The 26,345-nt window shown below is 34.5% G+C and overlaps 1 protein-coding gene across 1 annotated transcript in view; it reads left to right on the top strand.

Moving 5' to 3' along the window:
* IL1RAPL1 (interleukin 1 receptor accessory protein like 1) overlaps nucleotides 1-26,345 on the top strand; it is a 673,650-nt gene that overhangs the window by 377,653 nt on the left and 269,652 nt on the right. Inside the window, exons 3-4 of the mRNA XM_037378448.1 lie at nucleotides 6,672-6,858; nucleotides 8,957-9,110. Coding sequence (XP_037234345.1) covers nucleotides 6,672-6,858; nucleotides 8,957-9,110 — 341 coding nt within the window. The remainder of the gene's footprint in view (nucleotides 1-6,671; nucleotides 6,859-8,956; nucleotides 9,111-26,345) is intronic.

Below are 26,345 nucleotides of genomic sequence, written 5' to 3'. Positions count from 1 at the left end.
TATGAAGGTATTAATTTCAAAATGGTGTTGGCACTACTGCAGCCATCAGAGCTGACCAGTGTTTATTTTCAAGAGTTATTTTAGAAGTTTTAAAGCATATGTAAGTGTATGAAAATGCAACTGCAACATCTTATAGGAAGAGCAAAAAAGTCTTGCAGATACTTAATGTGGAAGAATTTAGAAATACTGGAATAATTTCCTTCCTTGATTTTTCTTCTGCTGCATAAGTTGCTGCCCCCAGATAGTTTCCAAAACATCAAAAAGGGCAAAAAATACATAGAGACATCCCACATCCAGTACTGTGGGATTCTGTATCTTCCAGTGGCATGGAAAACTCAGCAGCCTGGCAAAAGGTAAATTGTGAAGGTGACATGCAGAATATTCCTGATGACATTGATACAATGGGCTCACAAACAAAAGATATGTATCTGTTATACAGGACTCTCTTTTTTAGTTGTTTTTTTTTTTTAATCTGCAAGTGTAATGTTTGCTGTTGTCTATTGCCTATCTGACAAAAAATGTAATACAGTAACTCAATATGTAATCTGTAAGAGATTTATTTCTACTATTTTGTTGGTAAAGTGCCTGCTATTTTTTTATTTTAAAAATAGTTCATAATGGGTTTTGATGGATCAGAAGTTAAACTGTAGGGTTTTGTGTGTGTGTGTTTTCCTCCCTAATACTGTGAAATGATAACTTGCTTGGTCAAATGCTGTTTTTGGGAGATTTTTTCTTTTTCTCTGCAGAATGAAAAAAACATCCCTTTTTCGTCTCTTTTCTACTTGTTTCACCAAGTTTAGAGGAGATACTTTTCATGTAATCAATTTACGTTTACAGTTGAAATATAGGATAGAATGAAAAATGCAGGAGGCAAAAGCCATGAAATCTCAAGAGAAGTACAAAAACGGAGAAGTATAAATCAGTTACAAGAGAATTTTATATACTTACCAGTAAAAAGAGAAGTGAGGTATATATTAATGCTGTAAATATGAAGACAAGTTTCCTGTTTTTCTAGAAAAATATAGTTAATCAATATTCTTGTATTCTTTCACATGGAGCAGAATAAGGCAAAGTCAATTTTCAGCTGCGTGTGAAATTTGTCTTCACAGGCTACTGTAAAGAGTTTTCCAATGTCCTATCTTATTTCTTTGTCAAAGTATTTTTGAGATCTTGCTTCTAAGAGTGAATTAATGTTATGTCTTATGTTGTTTAATATTAGAGAGATTTATAAACTGATATTATGAAGTAGGAATATGTTTTTGTCATGTCTTTTAAATGCAAAGGTTTTGGAAATTCTCAAAGAAATTAAAACAACCAAAAAAGATAATCTAATCTTACTCATTCTCAAGCTTTCCACTTCAAAATTTCTACTTTCTTTAAGCTTCTCAAACCTGTTCTTTGTATAGACTTTTGTCTGAAGTTTGAGAAGTTGATCTGTGTCCATTCATGGGTATTTTGATTTACAGTACAGATTTCTGCTTGTTTTCTTTTTTTTCTTTTTTTTTTTTTTTTTAAAAAAAAAAAATCCATTGGAAATAAGATTTTCAGATCTATTCTTTTATCATTTGTATGCTTTTATCATTTGTACTCAATAAGGAACCACTTCACAAGTATTCGAATAGGCAAGATCTCGGCCTTCTATCAATCAGTAGAAGTTCTGTATTTGCAGGTCCATTCATGATTAAACAGCCGATATTTTCTTCTCTGCTACTATATAGACTGATAATGATCAGAAGTGTATCCTCTGTGACAGCCTCATAATCACAATGCTGGACCACAAGAAAAATACTTAGATATGATACACTTTTTTGCCTTTACAGATATGAAAAAAATACTCAAAAGCTAAGACCTTGAAAATACTTAGAGAATTTTACCTGTTGCATCCTGGTAGTCTGTAGATCTTTGGTTACTGTTGATTTCATAGGTATTTTGTAGTAAGGTTCACAAGCTGTTGTTTTGCTAGACATGAATAACAATGGAGACAGATACTTGAGCAGGTCAGTGACACACTTTTCCACACAGTCTTTCCTTTAGGTGTTTTTTAGTTGGATTTTTTTCCTTTGTGTAGAGATCCACATGAATAAGGTGGGCCATGCTTCTAGACTAGATACTTAAAACACAAGATGCATTGCTTTGTTTTTTTCTACTTTGATCATCATCTCTTCAATTAAGCAAAACCCATGAAACACATATATCTATTTTCCAGCCTACTTCTCAAAGAAGCAACATCAAGCAGTTACTTGAGCTGATGAATGCATGACAGTTTTGGTTGCTAACAACTATTTCAAGGTTTAAGGGTTTTTTTGTAGAAATAGTTAATTGCTATTTTAGGATTTTTGAAAAGTAGTCTACCTAATGATTTTTTCTATAAGAATAATGTATTGCAGAGGCCCATCTATTACAAATTGGTGTAATTCCATTTAATTCAAGGAAGATATAGCTGTAAATAGTAATTGAGAAACTCAGAAGACTGTAAATAAACATTGATCTTATTTTAGAAACTACTTACTTGGATCATAAATTAAGTAGTTTGTTCAGGGTGTTGCTGTGACTTCTGGGTCACTGTCTGGAGAAGGAAGAAATTTTGTAATGTGGATGTATTTGTGGTTGTTTAACCTACAATTTCCTGCTTTTTATCAAGATTGCCTCCTTACTCAACTGTACTTTTATTTTCTTTACCAGACTTTTCCATACTTGGTGCTGTTCTGCAAACTTAACCATGTTCTTTTAGTTCTCTGTGTAGAGCTTTTTCACTCTTCACTCTGCCACACTATCACAGGGTCTGTATTTCAAGGTATCTTATATGACAGATATCCTATACGAATGTATATCTATGACAGGTGCAGATCAATTAACATTAAGGTAGAACAGGTACTAATGAACTTGTGAGGTGGATGTCATTTCAAGCAGAGAAAAGGGTAAAAAGTGGAAGTCTTCTGTTCTTATGTAAAGAGTGCTCTATATGCTTTCATATAGCTGTACAACCAAGATGTTAAACAGTATCAGATAAAAAAAGGCAAACCACTGAATATGCAAGGGAACTGTGGGGTGCTGGGCATTAGAGCAACTACTACTGGGATATAGAAGTCACTGAGAATTTAAGATATTTATATACTTTTCTGTCCTATTGTTATCGCAAGTTTCAGTCACACATCCATTGCTCCTGGGCCCTTACATTTTAAAGATGATAAATGGCTACAAAAGACCTGTAATGAAATCAATATATTTAGTAGATATAATTTCCACCACATTGTTTGTGCTTTAACACTTATAGACCAGTAGTGTATAAATGACACATTAGGGTGCGGATGACTGCGTGAGTCCATGTCAAACAATGGGGCAGCCTCTGTCACACCATATGAAAAAAATTTTGTTCATCACTGGTAGCAGATGGATGAATATTTTTCTAGTTCTAATAAGAAACTTAAGCTTGTGGACAAGAAAGAGGAAATACATAGAGTTCTAGTAAGCCCTATATAATTTATTCATAACCTGTGTGATTTTCATTGTCTGAATTTTACTTAAGTAGCTGTTGCAGATTTTGGCTTTTAGACTGGTACTGCTTTGAAGTGTAGCTACCTGATGATAAAGGTCCACAGTCTGGACCACACTGGAGAAGAAAAGGAGAAAAAGTGTAGCATTTGCTCTTAATAATGAATGTAACGTTGAGTTTCCACTGGCTTATAAAATTTCCTTAGAGGAGTTTTGTTTGTTTGTTTGTTTGTTAGTTTGATCTGGTGCCTCCAGTAAAAGACATATGGATAATTTTCTTAGTTCTAACACATGAACATTTTTTACCCTCTGCAGTATGTGCATGCTTGCTGGAGGGCTCTGCTGCCTGCTACTTTTTCTGCTAGCTGAGGGGCTCCACATCTACTGTATCCATCATGCTCCAGCTGTAATCAGCAAACAAACTCACCTTCTCTTTCTTCTTCATTCCTACCTGGGGACTGTTTAATTTTTTTTTCTCTTTTCCAGTTCTGTGAGCCCATTACCTTAATTTCCTTTTCTCATGCTTTTTGTGTTGCTTTGCCTTTTATATCTTACTTTTTGAGTTTTGTTTCATCCCAACAGCCTTGGTTTCTGACACAGAGTACAAGATGAGTCAGAATGACAGTGCAGTTAGCATTTAGAACCAAAATAAGAAAGTCTGTGGCACTGAGGGGCATCCACAGCTTTAGGTTCTTATGACAGTACTTTGGGCTTTTGAGAATAAATTCTGTTAAGGAACCAAGCTGACGAAGAATCTACCCAAAATTTTCCAGTATCGTATAGCTGCACTTTAGAACATAATTACCTAAAGCCCAGTCAATTTGTGCTTCTGTCTGCAGGACACATATATATATATATATGACTCAAATCATACACGCACACAACTTTGAGTCATTAAATACCAACATCTTCAAACAATGGGTTTAAACGCTATAAGATATTTCCAAAATACTGCTTTTCTTATCGAACAGGAAGCCTAAGCTGCATCTGGTAAAGGATCTGCTGTTGCGAGGGAAACTTGGATGTGCCTCAGAAGGAATTCTAGCTCTGGCAATTGACATTGGCACTGTTGCAGAACAGAGCGTTTAGTAGACCAAAACATAAATTGGAATTTTTGGCCAATTCACTCTGAATACTGAAGGAAGACAAAAAAAAAACCATATAAGACAATTTTACTTAGCTTGCTTCTTCAGAGAATGAGATGACTGTTAAGTGTTTTTTGTGACCCCCACCTCACCCCCTCCCAGGTACTTCTAGAAATCTCTGTAACATGAACACAACATTATGTTAAAGCACATTAAAAGGAATAAAAGAGAATATTTAGATGGGAAAATTAAATTGCCTATTTATTGCCCCTTGTCATCCAGTAACAGAATCCTCCCATGTAGTTAATGTACTTTTGACCCCCCGAACTTAACAGATTGATTAGAACTTCTCCGTTTTTTTTAAGGGATAGGTCTTTCAAGAACAGAGAAAGAGAATTTTACCAATTTGGAAAAAATTACTTAGGTGAATTTTTATGATGTTTTCAAGCCACATAATAAATGAATAATAAAGCCACATAATAAATTAGAACATTATAGCACATTAATGGAGGAATAACATAACGTACAGTAATGAAAATGCATTCTTTAAAGAACTGTATGTTTTTAAATTGCATGTACAGGTAAGAATGGTGGTTGACTCTTCAATAGCTTAAAAGCAGCAAGAGATCTGTATTCATTGAATGCATTCTGTGCTTTACATAAACTTTAAATAACTTTATTTGCTTTATACAGTCAGATCCTTAAACAAGGTAGTAAATTATGTTTATAGCTCATTATAAGGGAGTAATGTTGTGATGTTTTCCTTACAAGTCCATGATTTAGCTGCATAGGTAAATGACATTTGATTTCAGAATTTATATTTCTAAGAATATTCTTTAATTTGATAGTTACTTGAATAGCTTCATTTCAGGTTTACATTTTCTTTAAAAAATTGGACTATAGAATTAATTGAATCAAGGGGTTTTTTTATTCTTTGTCTTTAAGCATTTCTGTCCCCTCTTCTTGAACACAAAAAGAAAACAGATATTAAGAAATCTAAAGAGAATGAGAAAATGTAGCCATCTTTGAGATTCCCCATATCCAACACACAGGAGATTGTTGTAAATCAGCTATCAGCTCACAGAGTCTGAGAATGGAGACAAGAAAATGAATGTTTCCTCAGGGCTCTCTGCAGGATCCTCTTTCAGCAGATCAGGGGTCAAACACATTTACAAAACAGTAGGAGAGAAATCTTGCATTGTCAGTGTGTTCCTGGGGAGTACTCAACTTTATGCACTCATTTGCTGCCCACCTGGAAACTCAAATAAAAAAAAATAGTAAATCATTTCAAGTAATTTTGCCTTTAAGCCTAATTAAAGTGCATAGCAAAGTGTGAGAAGGAAGACAATTTTCCCCAGTCTCTGGCTGCCTGGCGTACGTACAAACATCAAGCAGCAGAGGAAGTAACAAGTTTCAGGAAAGAGCCCAAACTAATGAAGGCTGTAGGTAATACAGAAGCAGTATTTTGGCTGGGGAGTATGAGGATCAAAGTCTAAGATAAACAAGGTAGCACTCCATTATGTTCAACCACCCTTTATTCTATAATTGGAAGGGTCACAAGACTAATTTTAATTAAAGACTGTGCAAAGGATACCACTTTCACTTTAAAGCATGCTCAGATCTCATGAATATGTGGCTCCTGGTGTGGTGCTTAAGTTACATTGTGGCATTTACCTGTGGTATTACAACAGGATCAGTTCACACTAACAGCTGTTGTAACATCTGTCAGAAAGTTGGCTCTCCAGTTTCACTGGTAAATCCGTGGAGCTTTTATTGTTGTGTATTTACTTTCAGGGAAATTGTTCTCAGATATACGGTAAGGACAGTAACATTAGGAGAAGTCTGACAAAAGGGAGAAACATTTTGTCATGGAGTAAGGCCAACCAATGCCTTCTAAATATTGTAGGTAGTGGATGAGAAAGAGGTAAAATTATCATGAACAGCTATAAAATACAAAAAAATTTGCAATGTCTGATTATCTGTCTTTTACTTGGAATGAACATAATGACTTAAAAACAATGTCATGTATATTGGCATTTAGGGGCCTTTTTGTTTTCATATTAGACTTTTATTTCTATTTTTATTGCATTACAGAAACTCAACTTACTGTATGAAAGTGTCCATTTCACTGACGGTGGGTGAGAATGACACTGGACTCTGCTACAATTCAAAGATGAAATATTTTGAAAAAGCTGAACTTAGCAAAAGCAAGGAAATCTCATGCCCTGAAATTGAGGATTTTTTATTTCCATTTAGGGAGCCTGAAATTCTTTGGTATAAGGTAAGAAATACATAAGATTTTTACCTTCAGCAAGATACTGTGTAATGTTCTTATGTTTTTCATGATCTAAATATGATACAAAGCTTAAATTGTTTAAAAACTTGTTAAGAACAGACAACAAAATCAAGGATAGAAAAGAATGAATTAAGAGAGAGAAATTCAGATGCTTCCTTTGCTAAACATTAGAGCTGCTAATTTCTTAATATCCATTTATGGATGTCGCAAAGAATTAACAACTTTCTTCTAACAAGAGGGCTAAAAAAGAAGTGTTACCAGTCTGGGTTGGTTTGATATGCTACGGTGAAGCCATGTGAGCTGCTTATACAGCAACTGAGCAACTGTTTGTGCTATATGAGGCGAAAGAGTGTTTCTTAAAACTGAGGCAAAAGACTTATTTGGAAAAATATATATAGGATATCTATGCATGCTGTTATCTGAATGGATGGCTTAATTTTGCAGCACAAAATTCAGCAAAGTCTTCCAAAACTTTGATCTTTACTTATTAGCTTTTACTTGCAAATGTAATTTAATTGTTTTTATCAATAACTTAATTTTAATACTGTGTACTAATCATTCTTGCAAATGGTGAAATTCTTGCAAATTGTGCTGCCTGTGGAATAGTGGTAGCAATAGTGAATAGGCAGGAATAGTAAATAGGGAATAGGCAGGAATAGGCAGCAAGTAGTGCTGTCTGTACTGCCTGCCTAGAACTTCCATGAACAACAGCTTGAGTTCTGGCTTTCTTACCATCTGCAGGAAATATGCAGTATCTCAGTACTGTAATGCACACAATTTAGTCCTCAGACAGTTCAGTAAATCTGAAATTTAGATACTGTGTATTTTGTCTACACAGACATCTGTGTATATAGGAAGTCCTATCTTAAGTATGCACTGGTATGTATTCTGTTTATTTTTAAAAGTCTGGTAATTTACCTGATAACATAAATGCCTTAAAATATAGCACACAAGACTATGTTATCTAATAAGTCAATACTTGTGGCCTAGAAGGATTCTGGCCGAATTAAGTAACAGTATGTCTAATATTAGAGGTATGTGACTAATTAGCTGCTTATACTCATATTGGATTTTTTGTTGATAATACAATTGTACCTGAAGTTTTATCAAATTTAAAAATATGGCTTGCTTCTTAAACAAGTTTTCAAAAGATTGGCTTTTTAGGAGTCATTGACAGTATTTGTGTGAACTCAAAGAACCTGTTATGCTTTAACATTTAACAAAACTCCTTACTGTATAAACAATGATTATGCTAAGATAACCAAGTATTTTATGTCAGTCAATCAAAAGATATTTTGCTTATGAAAAGCACTAATCCTTTTTTCTAATACCTTATAAATATATATGTTTGCAGTACAAAAATAATTAGAAAACCTACAAACACAAAAAATATTCCGAGCTATTTCAAATATTACCTAGGTTCATTAAGTGAAAATAAGTTAATCACTTTAGGGACCTAAGAATAATGCATGCAAAAATGTATATTCTCTTTTATAGCACAAAAAGTAATGTTTTGGTAGTATTAATTGAAAAAAATAACTCTTTTTGTAGATACAAAACTCACATTTACTAAAGACTTCAGAGAGCTTTGATTCTAAGAAGTCTTTGGAAAGACATATAACATTCTCATTTCTTGTCATTCTTACCTTCTGTTTCTCTACAATTTTTAATTATATTTTTTAAAAAAATATATATTAGCAAAAAATAAATTCTCACCTGCAACCTGTAGCTACTGGTAATTTAACAGTCACGGATCACAGATATAAATGTAATGGAAAATAAGTAAATTAAACAGGAGCCCCTCAGCAAACTAATATTAAAAAAAAGACACCAAACACCAAAGGTATCAAATCTTTTTGTTTTCAGAGGGCAAGATAGGCTGAAAAATATCTATAGGTTTTTTTATTATTATTTTTAATCAACACTTAATTGAACTGGTTTTTTTAAGACAATTACTGTATGCAAAGTCCGTAACTAGCCCAGGGTCTTGCCTAGTCGCCCTGGTTTTGAGCAGCACTGTCAACAGTAGCCCGATTTAAGTGTGAGAGCACAATCACTGAAGTATTATATTATCTTTAAACAGGAATGCAAGTCAAAGACTTGGAGATCAAGTATTGTGTTTAAAAAGGATACTCTTGTCATTCGGGAAGTTAGAGAGGATGACATTGGAAATTACACTTGTGAGTTAAAATATGGATTCTTTGTTGTCAGAAGAACTACGGAATTAACAGTTACAGGTAATTACAGGTTCTTTGTATCTTATATTTAGAAAAAGCATTGAACATCATGATTTGAGTTGTGCGTATTTGAGTACCTATATATACCATTTTTAACACAAAACGTTGCTGTGTGCTTAGATATAAATGGCTGATACATTAAATCTGTCCTGAATACTTCATAGTAGTATGTGTAATATTTTGAACAAGCCTGAATCTTGGTTTATTCCAAAGCTTCTGGGTAGGTCTTGGTTTTGGGTGGAAAATGTGGTCAAGGAACAGGTAACTTCAGCAAGCACAACCCCAAACAGAAAATAAGATCATTAAGTCTATCATATTTCTTCATGTGGTTAAATGCCTTTGGACATGACAATAGCTGTAGCTACAACCTGACAGCAGTAGCTCTAGCCCAGTGAGACCATTACAACTGGGGACAGGTATGTAAGGAATAGTGTTTGAGCAGTGCATGACTGAAGCATTCTCCCCCTGGTATTCTCTTCAAGCTTCCTGTAGTTTATAGTTCAAGAACTTCCTGATTTCAATTGTCATGTGCCATGGTTATGAATTAACACGTTTTCCATTATTCTGATTACTTTTTTAATCCATTTATTCTTGGCTTCAAAAACATTTTGAAGTATCAAGTTCGACAGGGTAATTACATAACAAATAAACTCCATAATTTAGCAAACAGCAATTGAAGAAGATGCATTTAATATAATCTGCATTTAAAAACTACTATATCAATATGTAAAATCCACTATAGATGAAACCAAAATATATACTGTAATAGTAATGTCCCCAGAAGCAGAACAGTATGAAGAGTGGTCCATTAAAATTTCAATTCCTCAGCAGACCTCTAACCTCTGTTTTACAAACATGTAAAGCATACAGCTGAACGTAAAGCATACAGCTGAACATAAACCTAAGGTAGAAAATTAATCTCTAGAATTATCGGATGACACTGGAAAAAAGGAGTACATAATGATCTATGTAATATAGTGTAATTCAGCAGTTTATTCCCTAAAAGAAAGCAGAAATGGGTTCCTAGCAAACTGGAGGTGAACTAAATCCATATGGTTAACAAGGATTCTTGCATATGTAAGTTCTTGCACCTTCAAAATGCCTAATAAGCCAAGAAACAAACCATAAAGAAGGAGTTTTGTGGTGATTCTTTTTTTCCTTTTTAGTATCTAATTTATAAATACATTGCAAACTGACAATTAGTAACAGCACTTATGTTGTGCATTAAGCTGAATTGCAAGTTTCCTTTTATGATAAAAAGTTTGCTTTCTATTTTGATGTATCCCATTTGCCCTCCACATTATCAGAAATTATAGTGAATTATGGTTTGTAATTTTCTTCTAGTAGATTAGTCTGGAAATCATACTATTTATGTTGTTTTGAGAGTATTCAAGTAATCAATAATATTTATTTAAGCTCAATACCTAGGATCTCTTATTAATTTCTTTTTGTATGGAATTGATTTATTTGGCCAGTACAAACAGGCAATTACTATCTAATGATTAACCTCACAGTAAAGATCCACATACTCTGTCATATGAAGAAAGCAAAGACAGTGTCTTCAAGAATTTGATTTATACCAGAAGGATGTTGTCGATTATTGTTTGCAATATATGATGTATGGATTCAAAGAGTACATATTGCCTTAGTGCTCAGGTGATCCCTTCTTTTCCTGTGGTTGGTGCTCCACTGCACAAGAGTATTTCAAACAGACTCAGACTGACAGAAAGGAGAAAGAAAAAAAGCATTGGAACCAGATGCATGTTACTATTTGTAGTAATAGTTTAAAAAATGTAATTCATCACTTGTGGTGTAGGTAGGAGTTTAGTATTTAATGTTTAACTAGACAAAGACAGAAAGAAACTTGGCTGGTTTTGATGTGCTAAAAATGAATGAACGCATATGGAGGGAATTATTCAGTTTCCACCCCTGCAAACCCCAGCAGATGTAAGGACAACCTCCAAATTAGTAAACAGCTTGGGTAGTACTGTAGGTCTTCATATCATCTTTATAATATTATATGGCTAAACAGAATAAATGGATTTACTAACAGTACTGCTAATTTCATACTACATCTGTACTGATGTCTTGGTAAGTTTTTTAATCAATGCTTTACAGGAAAAGAGTCACATTTTAAGTGCCTGTCCTACTTTTTCTCTGTGAAGTGGAGTTGCCCTGAACATACATTGAAGAATATATGGAATAAATGGGAGGTGGAAGCGAGTGTTTGTTTTGAAAAAGGAATTAAACTTTAATTCAGGAACAGAGAAATAAATGTTGCAAATGTCAAATTAAAAATAAAACCCAAAACTGATAGTTGATTGCTTTACTGCATTAATGAAAACATAATTAGTTGAAACAATGGAATGGTGTATCTTTCTGACGTAGTCTCCAATGTGTCTCCAGACAGTATTAATAAATGATGAAGTTTGTTTGAACCATTGCTAAGAAAAAATTCCATCAATAAATTCCACCTCTACAAGGAGTGAAAAAAATAATTTCTAAGAGATTTGAAATTTCTCTGCCAAACATACTTTTTAGTTAGAATAAAAGAAATTTAAAAATATAATTAAGAATTACCAATTTTTCTCAGATGTTTCAGAACATATGGGAAGTTGTAATGTGTTTACAACTGTTAATGTGTTTATCAGAATGGGATTTATGAAAAATAACTCTCTGTATTCATTAGCATTACCTTGTGTGGTTATGGTGGGTGTGCCACCATCAGAAAAAAGAGTCACCTGTGTGCTATGTTTCCATGTATAAGTAAGACTGGAATTTGGACTTTCTACATTTCTTTCCTTGAATATACTACCTTTCCTCTAGAAACAGAAAAAAAAAAAAACAAACCACCTCTAATTCATGAAATCCATCAGCCAGATGTTATGTATGTATATATTTGTAGTATTCTATAGTAGCTAAAGATCTGCCTTTGTGCATTGCTGCCTTTGCCTAGTAAGAAATCAGTCTGTTAATTTTTTTGCTAAGAAGTCATAGGTATCTGGTTGTTGACATAAAAGGATTCAGTGTGTTAGGCAGAGAGTAAAGAGGATTAAAGTAGCATTCTTGTTCTTCCTTCTACCTAGCAGAGGCAAGGAGAAACAGGCAGAATAACAGTAGTAGAGTAGAGTTACACAATCATAAGGGTACTCTCAGACCGGAATAAACAAGATAAAAATGATGATTTTGGAAAGTAGTATTACTTCAGTGGATAACCTATCTCTGAACAATATTTACTGAAAACTTTCCTTCACATTGAAAACTAAGTTTGAGCCTAGACAGTATTTGTAGAAATATCTCAAAGGTATTTATCATGAACAGTCTTTTTTGCAAATGATAATTTAGGTGTTCTATAAATAAAATAAATTAAAATACACTATTAAAAGCTCTTGAGAATTATCCTTTCCTAAATTCTAGGGATAGGAGAGATGCTAAACTTTTCTCTAACAGACTTCTTGTGCTGCTTTATACAAGTAATAGATCTTTTCTTTGTTTCAAATAAGCATGTTTGAACCTCCAATTCTAAAGTCACAGGCACCACAGATCTAACTAAATTAGAATGGCAGACCTAATACTGAGGTGACATACACATATAGCTACATATGAGGAATGTATCCTCTAAGTATGTGGGAAGTACACTGACATTCAGAGTAGCCTGAAGTTCCTAGTGATTTTTAAGACAGAAGCGGGTTGCTCTCTTAAAAAAGGAAGAATAACTTAAATCTTATCAGAAGAAAGGATAGAATGTCTTCAGACTGTATGAGAAAGGACAGAAACAGTTTTGTTATACTTATAAACGGTCATAAAAAGCTCTCTAGCATTACACAAGCTCTCTTTCTAGTATTACGCATAGGAGTTAAAGATAGACTATCCTCACAAGAGTTTGTTGGAAGAAAAAGGCCATATGTATAAGGAACTGTAATACCGTAAATTAAGTAGCAGTTCCTGGATTACTGAAGGCAGGCAGCATGAGCCAGCTATGACTTCAGAGGGACAAGGCAGCAGCCTGCCTTCTTCACCTCTCCTTCTCTCTTGGCATCTGTTGATGATCACTAACTTCAGGACCCACTTCGTTTTTCCACACAATGCACTTTGGCAGGCTTGATATCTCCTATACGGAAACCATTGTTGCTATTACAGACTATTAAACTATGGATATAATTATATATTCACATTCTTTTCAATATTGATGTTGTTTATGCATACTATGATAACCTCACTACTTCACAGCTTGCATACCTATGCACCTCATAGTGAAATATGGAATGGCTCATATTCTGATTTAGAAGTTGAAAAAAAGAAAATCAAGAAGAAAATTCACACATTTTGGAAAAGGTCACACTCACTTTGTATGTGGTACCCATCTCATCTAAGTATAGCTGTTGAAAATCCCTAAGCCATTGAAAAATATTATTTTCCCTCCTTTTAAAGAATGAGAAAACAAATTGCCCTTTCTTATCTTAGATTGTAAGCACTGAATGCCACCTTAGGTACACCTTTAAAGTAACAATCATATTTAGTGCTCACATTTTTGGTTTTATGAAAAATGTCTTGTTATTGGCAGAAACATTGCACTAACATTTGTAAATAATACACAAAATCTTCATATGTTGTATTCTTGCCAAGAATAAGTATAGACTTTACTTCTTTTCCAGAATATGATTTCTTCTTACAATGCGGATGTATCTTTCAGGGTTTTATTAAGATAACTATTTTTCTTTTGATTTTAATGTTGTTTGGAAGATCAGTATCTCACACTGAAAATATATTATCATTGAAGTGATTTCAATCAATTTCCGTGTTGTTCTGAGATCTGACTTAGAAATTATCTGCTGTGCAAAATGCAAACTATGCACTATTTATTTTAACTAATGAAAATATTCACATAAACAGTGCAATTAGTAGTTCTTGGTTTGTGGTTATGTAAATACGCATTCTAAAAAGTCCTGCAATGTACACAGACATTTCTGGACATTTATACCTTCAGGTTGGTTGGATTATCAGTTTGTTCTTTTATATGTGGAATTTTAATTAAGGCATACCTGCTCTCTTTGACATAATTAAGTGTATGTTCAGACTTGGGAGAGAATCATATTTTAACAGACTAGTATTAATTCATTCATAGTGAACAACGTGGGTCAAAAATATTTTCCATCAGTTATTTCTTTTAATTAAATAAAATAAATTTCAATTAAAAGTTCTGTTTAACAATATTTATTTTGTTACTTATAATACAAAGACATATTCAAGCACAAACTCTTTCCATTTTGGCAGAATTTCATTCATAAGGTCTAGCCTGGGTCTAAGAAAGCATATATGTGTCCCCACTGCAATGTCAAGTAGTTCTCCATGATGAACATCATAAAATCAAACAGATCCAAACAGCCTTGCAGTTGGAGTATTGCTTATTCAATTCCTCAATGGTTTTTTTTATTTTAAATGCGAAAATATTTTTTTCCATTCTCTTAAAAGTCAGAAGACCTTATACCTCACAGATGGAATCAGAGCTAACCAGTAGTTTCTTACTCCTGCAGCCTTTTCTCAGAGATACCCTGTATTGTCTTTATTCATTGATCAGTTTCCTTAAAGTCCCCTTGAAAACAACTCCTGCTGGAATAAGCACAAGTTTAAATTTAGAGATTTGAGCATGTTCACAACCAAGCTACAGCAATACTAAATTTTATGTAAATTGATACAAGCCTTTTTATCACATAAATTTAACCTGCTTGGTTTAAAATATTTCTGCAATAATCTTGAAAGTGTTAGTTTACTCTTTTCCATCTGCTATTGATGATTTTTTTCATCTTCATGCCTCTTAGGCAAAATAAATAAATAAAATAATTAATTATTTAATTAATTGTCTGTTTCACAGTTATACTATAGTTGACTCTCAGTGTTGCTCAGAGGTTGGGACTTGTTCAATAAGCTTTATTTATTTTGTTTTCTGACAGAATTAGTCTTCATTACCATAGAAGAAAATCTTAAATGTCTATATGTACATATGTGGCTTTATTCGTAAAAAATCCACTGTGAAAGTAAATAGTATGAAGAAATAATTACAATTAAAGTATATCTCTAGCCTCAGAGATCACTACATTTGGATCTTATATAAATGGCCAGTCACCATATTTTGTGAAGAAAAAAAAAAAGAGGATGAAACTTTGAAGGTTTCAGCCGTCTTTAAGCAGTCTGTACTATAACTGTGTAAGACAAAATGTGCACCCTTTTTTCTCCAAAATGTTGGCTTTAATTGTTTCCCGTTCTGCTGCTCTTTCTCACTCAATACATCGGAATGCAGAAAGGTGCTACAATAAGCATGTACCTCTATTTTTAGCAGGTGCTAAGTGAGAAAAAGGCTAAATAACAGAGGGTTGTTTTCCAAGCATTTAGAGCTTGAAAACAGGCTCTGCCTGGTTTTTGCAGTTAATGACAGGGATGAACCATTTTGAATGCACCCAGCCCCTCCTTGCTTCAGCTGATCCTAATAATTATCAGAGCTGATGCTCATTCCTTTTTTTCGTTATGAGTTTAATTCAACTCCAGAACATAGTCAGCTAGAAATTCTATTTACCGTTATTCTCTGTAAAGACTAATAAAATATAAAGCAAACAATAGTCTCATTATGAAAGCAGCATGTTCAAAATACTAACCTAGCATTTTTATAATACATAAAATACTGTAGGTTTAAGAAATCCATGGCTGAAGAGTGGGTTGGATTTCAATATTTTTTTATTAGAAATGAGTGATCATCTTTTATAGTGCAATCATTTTTGTATGGCTAAAAACAAGGATCTAAATTAATCTCCTGTGTGCATTTGAGTAATAATAATCAGACTTTTATGTAGAGATTTGATTAAAATGTTTATTATAAATGTTCATTTAACATACTCATTTTAAATGGTTTAGTGGGTTATTCAAAACCAACCTTATATGAAGGCAGTAATGAGCCAAGCTTTATGTATTTTACTTCAAAGTGCAAATGGTGTCATGTACTGTATGATATAGGTTGACATGGTTAATTAGAAAACCAACTTCAGCAGCTTAGCAAAAGAATAGATGCAAAAGTTAAAGGGAGGCAGATTCCCAGCTCTACGTTGAACCTTGCTGCTGGTGACCTCACATTTCTACCTTTCTGACATGCTAAACTGGGGTTCTCAAAAAGACCAGCTTTAATAATTGGACATTATTCCCATCCATGGTCAGAGGAAAGAGAGAAGCTTCTCTAGACAAGTAATTCAGAGAAGCAGACAGAGTTGGGTGGTCAGAACTTATTTTAGAAAATAGTCTCTGTGGGCTTTAGGAGTAGAGTTTCCCCTGCATAAAATCAGATCTGATGAATAACTTGTTCCTTTAGGGTGATACTGTTACATGCTTGTCTTTCTGGACAAAGTTCAGAATGCATAATATACATTCTACAACATTGTCTCCTTCTTAGTTGCTATCTTTTTTCTGTTATTTATCGAAAATGTCCTCCAGGATATGGCCATTATTGTTGACTTTTCTTATTTTACTAATGCTTTTCATTCAAGTGCACCTTATTTTGCACTTACCTTCCTATCAGCTAGGTCTTCCTCTCTACCTGATTATATATCTTCATTGTGGCTTTTTGTGCGGATAATGTAAAAATAGAACATTCGTTATAAAACACTAAGATACATAAGTAAGTTTGGTTTAGTATGTTAAAGTAAATCTCAATATTTACAAGCTTTTTTTAATCATTCTTTTTAACTGCCTGTCATGCACATTGATGCCTCTGCTTATCTCATACAATATGAACTAATAAGAATAGTGTGTATGACTTGTGGCAGTTAGCTGGGCAGATGCCACGAAACAATGTAATTGATAGTGCAGTCATGACCTCTGTTGGAATCCTGTACTCCCTGTTGACAATATGGTCTCATAAAAGTTAAGGGAGTGAATTAACATGCGGTAATCAGTAGAAGAGATCCTATTCCCTGACAAGAATGAAGAATTCTGCTTGAATTTGATGTTATGTAACATGTGCAGTGTGTTCCTGGGTATACTGTATTAAAATTATTACATTTTTGCTCATTTCTATCCAGTGTTGCTATTAGAAACCTGCTAACTTTTAAAACTTATATGGACTGGCTTTTGCTGCAGATTTTTTTTTTCCCATTGTGACTTTGTGTGTAAGGTTAAAAACTAAGATTTTTTTCTTTTAAAAAAAAGACCAAAAACTCAAAAAAAAATTGGTTTTTTGCATCAGTTGAGAAAAATTTAGTGAAATGCCATTTCCTGGTTCAATGGAAATTTGTTCAAGTGAGTGTTTCCCTTTTTTCATAAGTCATATCAGGATACTGAAATGCAAACATTTTTAGTAGATGTTACCATGTTGGTGCTTCCCATTGTTTCAGTTTAGTATAATTGAAGTTTTAAGATGAGCTCCATTCTACAGAGATAAGGTAACTGTAGACAAAAATGTTTATTACAAAACTGTATTAGTGACTACTAAAAACATTAAAAACTTATAAACCCTTAGTTTATTAAGGTGCTACAAAAATTAAATAAATCTGTTCGCTAGCCACCCAAGATGCTGGTTAAGCAACCTTTTAAAATGTAGATAAATGACATTCAGTGTGAATGTTTCACATTATTGCTATGGAATCAGAAGACTTCACTTCAGTTTTACATTCCCCTAGAGTATGCTAAATCCAACCATATTGTCCTAACCAAGCATTTATCATTTCCCTAGCTTTTATTTGAAAGCTTTAGGTAATTTATGTGTACAGTGGACTCTTCCAGGATGGTATTTTAATAAACTAAAGTATAAAATGGCATATAGACCTTGTGTTGCCTCCATCCTGAAAAACCCTCTGTTCACACCCCTAAAAACAGTCTCTACACAATTACACTAACTGAATATTTAACTTTAAAATAGAGGCAAATTTTCCATTGTCTTCAATGTCTTTCAGTTGGCTTACTCAATTTTTTAACTCAGAGCTATTAAGTGAAACAATATTGGTAATACATTTGTTCAGTGAGAAATTCCATATAATACGTTTATCTGAAATTGTCATTACAGGCAGAAAAATATTGTTTAAAGAAGAATAAGAAAGATATCTCATTTTTTACTGTAGTGTTACCTGCTTGGGTACAGCACTAAGAGAACAATAGCCTCAAAATTATGTAGAAAGAATCTGAGATGTATTTCAGTATATCAAAAGTATGCTTGTCTTAAGAGGCATTCATGTCTTGAGATGCCCTCAGAAATATTGTCCTTTCTCCTTCACCATCGCCCAAAAAAGAAATGATCAGGCTTTTTTCATGTCACCTCACAGTATTAATCAACCATCTAAAATACTGTAGTATATAAACAACGGGAAAACAGTGCATATCAAATTTAAGAAACAGGGTTTACTTTGTAATTCTTTTACAAGCATGAAGCAAAAGTGAAATCTTGGTTTCTCTGAGATCAGTGGCAGTTTTCCCCTTGACCCAGAAGAACTAACGTTTCATATTTTGACATTTTAGTGATGAAATACCAGAACTCAAGTTCATTTAAAAAAGTGCTATCAGATTTTGAAAAAATCCAACTCTGCAAATGACCTTAAGGTTTTTATGGGTTATTCTTTCATGCAGGTTTTTTCAATTGATTAATCAATTACTTTTTTAAAAGAAATTTTAAAATACCTTCATTGTGTTTTAGTAACAGGAAAAAAGGCATGATAGATGCATAATGACCATCCAAAACAGAATGATCAATAGATGAGATCTTTTTTACCATAATAAAAGGGGGAAACTTGCCCATCTGTTTCTTCATGACCCTAAAATACAGGTTTTAATTTTGGATCTTGCTGAAACTATAGTTCTTCCTAATTTACTCACTTTGTGAGCAGTTTAATCCTATTCTGACTGGAATCGGTATGGTTAAAACACCTGCTGGCTTACTGGAAAAAGTACAGGGCTAAAATAAAGCAGTCAAGAGAACAAATTTTCTATTCTAGGGTACTTTATCTGAAAAGTTTAAAAATGAAAGATAAGTGAAAAGGAATAGGAATGAATAAATCAAAATTATATCACAATTTAACTTCTGATGTTTTACTTATCTGTGTGAGAGCTTAAAATAGGAAAAGAATTTCACCAACTTATTTTTTTCTGTGGAAGGTTGATAACACACAGTAATTTTTTGAATATGAGAATGAAATTGGAACTAGCAATGACATTTTTCATTTCTTTAATACAGTTTTTCTTTTCACTTTGGAGCATTATATTCACATCCAGTACTACATTAATTTAAAAATGGGAGATATAACTTCATAGAAACAAGATTGAGGAGTGATATAAATAAGTGGATTTCCTCCATATTCTTGAAACAAAGTGTAGAGGAAAGAAAGGTGCCTGTCAATTTTCTCCCTTTCTAAGTCATTCTACCTCTCCTCACTGCATCCTTCCCATGTTGAACAAGATGATATTTCTCCAGACACAGGATATGACAAGAAACATTCTCAGTCCTTAATAAGTCCTTTATGGAGTCACGAGTCCCACAGCATAATTCTAGTAGAGTTGTGAAAGGTTTATTTATGGTGAGTATATGATCTGTTGTATGTTTTTTTCTCTAGAGGTAAAAGACTCCTCTCACCTAACGTGAATACTTACAGTCATCTGCATATGAGCTAGTGGGTTTTCATAGTGATTCCATGGCATGATTTGTCTCCTCTTAATGTCAATGAATGAAACATTGGATGAGTTGTGTTATACAAAGTCCCACTTCCATCTCTTAACTGTCAAAGGAGCTTTAGATTACAAACGCAAATGTAGATTTATAATATAGGCACCTAAATTATATGAGCCCTACTTCTAGGGTTTGACAGTTGTTATGTTTATAACCTTTGGAAATGGTAAGCTGTGTCTAAGTAATATTTTGTTGTTATAAAACAAGTCAAAAAATTAATGACAGCTTTTTGAAGAAGACAAGAACAAATCTGTAGTAGAAATGTTATCTGTTTTTTTAGACTGAGATGTACAGCTGAAAAAAAATAAGCAAGCTTTTTGGTGTACAAGGCTGTCTTCAGATCTCAGGGGCTTAATATACCAGCTGTTCTAATAAAATATATTGCCTCTACCTTGTTTTGTCTAAGCCATCATGTCTACAACATTACTATTATTGTTTTTCATGGTATTTAAGTTTTCTTAGGATGGAATCACAGCATGCATTTCTTTAAGCTAGCTGCATTGTGCAAAATAAGTATGTTCTTTTTATTAAAATATTACTGGTTTGATTCATTTTGGCAGCTAGAATAAACTCTGCTTCACAAGTGACACAGAGTGTACCCTGTTTCATTCTGTGATTTCTTTGAGAATGATGATTGTGCTTACAAGACAACTGAAAGCTTTCCTTTTATATTTCACTATTCTGAATGAAACTCATACTAAACATAAAGAAAGATGAGTCCTCTCTGAAAATGAAGGTTTTTATTTGAGACCTGCAGTAAACAAAGTAAATGTTTTATTAGTAAGTAGGTGGTTTACAATGTTTCAGTGTAGAGATGGTGAATTTATTTTTAAACTACTACTGTTCATTACTCACACCTGTCTTCTAACAGGGCATTTTTAATGTCACTATCAACTGGCATTAATGCACAGGTGGGTAAAGAACTAGAGGAGAGATGTAATTTTTATTTTGTTGTTGTATAGCTCTGCCAGGAAACTTTGCCTTTTCCACACACAGCACAAGAGGCAAGCATCACTCACCTTGAGCACCTACTGCTCGCTCCGCAGCTTTGTGCCTGGTGCTAGAGCCTAAGCACTGGCTGCTTTACATCAATCCCGTGCTGGACCTGTCCTAGCATACAATGCCCCCATGAATCTGACTGTTGTGATTTAACCCCGGCCAGCAGCCAAGCACCACGCAGCCGCTTGCTCACTGCCCCCCACCTGGAGGCATGGGGACGAGAATCGGAAAGGGGTGTAAAATTCACGGGTTGAGATAAGAACAATTTATTAATTTAAACAGAATAAAAAGGAAAGAACAATAACAATAAAAGTAACAATAACAATAATGATAATAATTACAATAACAAAATAATAACAGCAACAACAACAACAACAATAATAGTAACAACAACAACAACAACAACAATAATAATAATAATAATAATAGTTATAACTGAAAGGTGGGGAAAAGATAAATTCCAAAGGAAAAGGGAGAAAGGAAAACAAGTGATGCACAGTGCAACTGCTCACCACCTGCTGACCGATGCCCAGCCAGTCCCTGAGCTATGAACCCCAGTCCCCAGCCAACCTCCCAAGTTTATATACCAAGCGTGACATCCCATGGTATGGAATGCCTCTTTGGCTGGTTCGGGCCACCTGTCCTGGCTGTGTCCCCTCCCAGATTCCCGTGCCCCTCCAGCCCTCCCGCTGGCAGGGCCCAAGAAACTGAAAAGTCCTTGACTTAGTGTAAACATTACCCAGCAACAACTAAAACCATCAGGGCGTTATCAACATTGTTCTGACATCAGAGCCAAAACACAGCACTGCACCAGCTACTAGGAAGAAAGTTAACTCCATTCCAGCTGACACCAGGACACTGACACAGCTTGTGATTTCAATGACCAAAACAAGCCTCTCTCATTTTGCCCAGCCTTCCTTTTGAAAGCACAAACCAGCAATGCGTTTGGGTCTTGGAGTTACTTCCAAGATGTGCTTCGGTGGTGGCAATGGAGGGGACCTCTGAAGGGGCCACCCCGCTTCCCTACAAACGCTGCTGTGGTGGTTCCTGTCCTCCTGCAAACCACCCGTCTGCACATCCTCCCCTGTGCAAAACTCAGACAGTGGCAGTGGACAAGTCAAGGCTAGGTAGGAAGGTAGCACAAAAACAGCCTGCTGCAGCTCGAGGCCACAGCAACCACTGCTTCTGCGGGGCTGAAGGGAACACCTACCTACCCTGCTCTAAGCCACAGAGGAAGCACAGCCTCAGGCTGAGCCATCTCATCTCCATGCAGTGGCAGAACATTGCTGAAATCCTGTTTTGACTTTTCACGTGTTTTGTTCCTTCAAAACTTCCATTAGTTTTTTGGAATTTTTGAGCTAGCATTCAGAACTCAAAAAGTCACTTATGAATAACTTGGCAAAGGGCAAAAAATGCATGGTGATAAGCTAATTTAAATAGAAATAGGCTCGTTCTTTTGTGTGGGTTGCATATGTTTGGTGGTTTGGTTTTTTTTAATCTAGATTTTAATGAGCAAATTCAGTTTTCTGAAGACATACTCCAACACCTTCAGGAAAAAAGAAAAATAATGCTAGCTGATCTGTTTGTCATTTTTGTACAGCTAGCAATATCTAGACTTTTTGGTCATTTTTGAGGAATGACAGTTTTGTAGGATGAATAGGAGGGCAGGAACAGAGATTAAGGAAGAAAAGACACTTGCAAAATGTGGATAATGTGATATTTACTGGAAAATATGTGATTGTAACAAGAAAAGTCATTTATTTTCCTGTACTCCTGTGCACAAATAAAAAGCTGTACACTTAATAAGAAATAGTCCTGTGCAGCTACTGTTGTGACAAAGACAGGCTTAAAAGATTGAAAAAGAAAAAAAAATGAAAGAGCTATCCTGGCTTTTGAGAAGTCAATGACATTTCAAAACACTTTTGCATGTGCTCTATAATGACTTATTCTAATATATTATAAATGGTAGTTGGCAGATTACATCCCATAATTTCAAAAGCTAAATGCTGTACTGTTCATCTTTAGGTGTCTTCTTGTCAATGTGGTTCATGAACATCCTTGTGATCTGTCATAGCAGATTTGATCTGCACATAAAGCTGAGGGAACAAAGATTTATAAACTCCACTGAGAAAGATATACAGGTATATGTGCCTGCTATGGGGTGGACAGAAAGCATAAAGTACTGAAAAGCTGTAGCTTATGTAAATTGGAAGAAAATACTATCTTTAAACACAAGTTCAGGGTCCTGTAATCACTTAATAGTTCTGTAAGAAACATAATAATTTCTTTTAGGTGTCAGTGGTGGGTTTTTTTCTGACCTGCCTTTTTAAAACCAAAATTCTGAAAAATGTTACTTAATTCAGCAAAGATAAAATAAATGCAAACAATACAAATGATGCTTTTAGGCCTTTCAGGACAAATCAAAAAAGACTTTAATGACTTGAAAATTTTCCATTTTTTTGAATGAATGGCAAAGTAACTCTTTTAAAACAACATGCCAGATGACCTAGTTTCCTTATCAAACTGAGTGCTTCATAGTATTGAAGGACAGAAAACTTGCATTAACTTGATTAAAAGTACTATACTGAGTCAATAGAAAAAATATGGATCTACTCTTGGGATTTTAAAAGGATTCTGTAAGCAGAAAGGAGACATTTTTAATAAGTAAATTGTTACAGAACGAATAGCTACATGTGTGGAAGGTCCTTGCAGTTCCTATCCATGTACATTATGGAAGAGTAAATGAAATTAGTAGAGTACAAATGCAATTCTGACTCAGGAACTGAAATGGAGGCAGAGTGTGTCTTAATTCTTGTTTGTTTATGGCAGTTGATAACATCTAGTTAAATTAATTGATATCCTGTTAAATTTTCAGGATATGGATTGTTTCCTCACCACACATAACAAAAGGGTATTTATTTTGTTAGAGGCCTTTCAGCATTACCAGCATGTCATGGTAGCAAAAAGCTGTTTTCTGTGATTTCAGCCATTAAAAGAGAAACTAAGACAGTGATAGAATAGGCCTGTCATAGAATCAAAATACTGAAGTGAATTTGCATTGACACTACTTTCCTTTTCCTGCTTTGTTGTGGTCTGTACAGGATTTTGAAACAAAACAAAACAAAACAAAACAAAACCAGTTGCACTGCAGTGGTGGGCTGTTATGTTAAAAGATTTGGAAGAGGCTGAAAAATGCATTCATCTGCAGCTAAGGGACTGTCACGTCCCACCAAGAAAGAGGGAGGAGTGACTTAGATTCACTGATTCTTGTGGCTGGCATAGGGTATACACAATACCAGAGGTCCATGGGTAAACAAAGACTTTTATTCCATAGATAGGCTCATTGGTAAACAATTGGGTAGCAGAAATGCTTGGCAACTGCCATGCATATAACGTTTTATGCCTTGCATTACTTACTAGAAAAAGGTAAAAGAATACGAGAATAAGGCAGGGGAGAGACAGAGAACACCAGTCCTGGGTCCAGTGTTGGGCCTGCCAATGGAAAAGGGGGGGCTTCTTGTAAGAGCACTCATCTGGAAGTCCCTTCTTCTTTTATTCTTGTTCTCCCCAAAACAGCACTTGCCTTCCTATTTTACTCTTACCCTTCAGTGTGGACCACATCCTATTAAAATCAGCCTCACTTGTCATGTAGATTAGCATGCATGCTCCTTACAGGTGTGGGGGACCAAGTCTTTTTGGTCTTGAATTGACTCAGTGGTCAGGATCTCCCAGTGCCACATTTACCTTTTCCCTAGTTACTGCAGAAATCTGCTTACTCTGCTGCTTTTGGGGCAATTATTCACCCTTTGACAGGCTGTTCCCTTTTATCACTCTTTTTTTCCTCCTCAAGGTAATACAAAGGAAACTTTTTTTGACATTACAAGCTTTGAAACATTCCTCCAGTGTCTGAGACCTTCCTTGGACAGGCTCAGGGAATCTCCACCCACTATTACCTTAATGAGTTGTCTCCTGCTGTTGTTTGCACCCTTCTGAGCTTTCGTGTGGTGTTAGATTTTTTGATTTTTCCAGTTGATTTCCTACAGAAACATTTGATGATATTTTACTTATTAAAATATAAAGCATAGTCACGTGACTGTTTCAAAATCAGTTTTACCTGTTGTACTTTTAATTACAAATCATAGAATCATAGAATATTTAGGCGTTTGTAATTAAACACATACACACCCCCATTCACTAAATCTGGACGGAGCTCACTGATTACCAGTCAACAAAAAACATTCCCAGTTCAAACAAACCCTCTTTTCCTCCTCCAAAATCTTTGCAAACTTTTTATCCAGGAGGTGAAGTGAGGCAAGGCAAGCGGAGGTGAGGTGAGGCGAGGCAAGGAGACGAGAAGGATGGAGACCAAGTTGCTTATGTGTTTGTTTGATTTTGTGGGGAGAAAAAAAATAAATCCATATTTTTAACAGTGTTTAGCTTTATTTAACTTTTTTTGGAAGAAATTTATGGAACTTTCTGCCCTGGAAGAAAAAGAAACTTTTAACAGAAGGAAGTTAATTTAAAGTTTTGTTTAGAATATATTATTAGAAAGCTATCCTAGAGATGAGGCAGATTTTCATGCTTATAGTAATACACCAACTCTTCTTCCTAAATAAGGTGACAGTTTTGCTGGGAGCAGGGAGAAAGGTTGCTGTAAATTCAAACCAAGACAGTAGTACAAGAGTAGATAAACAGAGTATTTGTTTGAAACAAACATATCTATCCTTGTACTGTGTAACAGGAGCCCAGGAAGACTTAAACAATATACCCTGAAAGATTCAGTGACTATGGGAGAAAATGAATATTTAAAGACAGAAGGAATAAGAAGCTTCCACTAGTAGAGATGAGAAATACACGCATAGAGAAGACAGTGATTTTTTTCTAAATGCGCCTTGTGTTTATGGTTTTCCCTGCTGTGGGAATCTGTACCATTTTTCACAAGATAGCATTGGAAGTGAAGATTCTGGTGAGCTAGTCAGAAGGCAGCAATATATTTAAGTTAATGCAGTTGTACCTGCCATCATGAATGGCTGCTGTAACCACAGCTCCTAAAACCCACTGTAGGTTTCAGCAGTCCATGGTACAATGGAGCTCTCAGAATTATAATAGTTGTCAACATTTGATTAAAGAAAACAATGTTTCTGGAATAAGTATTTTTAGATTTCTTTTTACTCTGTGCAATTGACTAATAAAAGAAAAAACAGAGGAAACAGAGGGTATGGCACTATGAAAAGTAATCAAAGATATGAATACTTAGGAAGGGTAAAATACAGCTAGAGCTAGTGAAGACTATTTGGCACTCTATATTATTAAATGGATTTTGATTTCTAAGATTATATATTGAGATATTGTTATGATTATCAGAGATATCACACTGAATTTTGATTCTGATTTCTGTTTAAAAAAAGGTTATGTAAGGCTTTTAATTTATTGTTTAAGTGCCAACAGGCTCTATAACAAGTATTTTACAAGGTTTTCTCAGTTGAAATTATGAGTACTTTGATTCTGGGAGAAGTTCATAGCTGATGGATATGTAGTATTTT

Source organism: Falco rusticolus, chromosome 2 (genome assembly GCF_015220075.1).
Source record: "Falco rusticolus isolate bFalRus1 chromosome 2, bFalRus1.pri, whole genome shotgun sequence".
In the NCBI taxonomy this organism is placed as follows: Eukaryota; Metazoa; Chordata; class Aves; order Falconiformes; family Falconidae; genus Falco; species Falco rusticolus.
The sequence above is the reverse complement of the archived record's forward strand: the minus strand, read 5'-3'. Positions and strand labels throughout refer to the sequence as shown.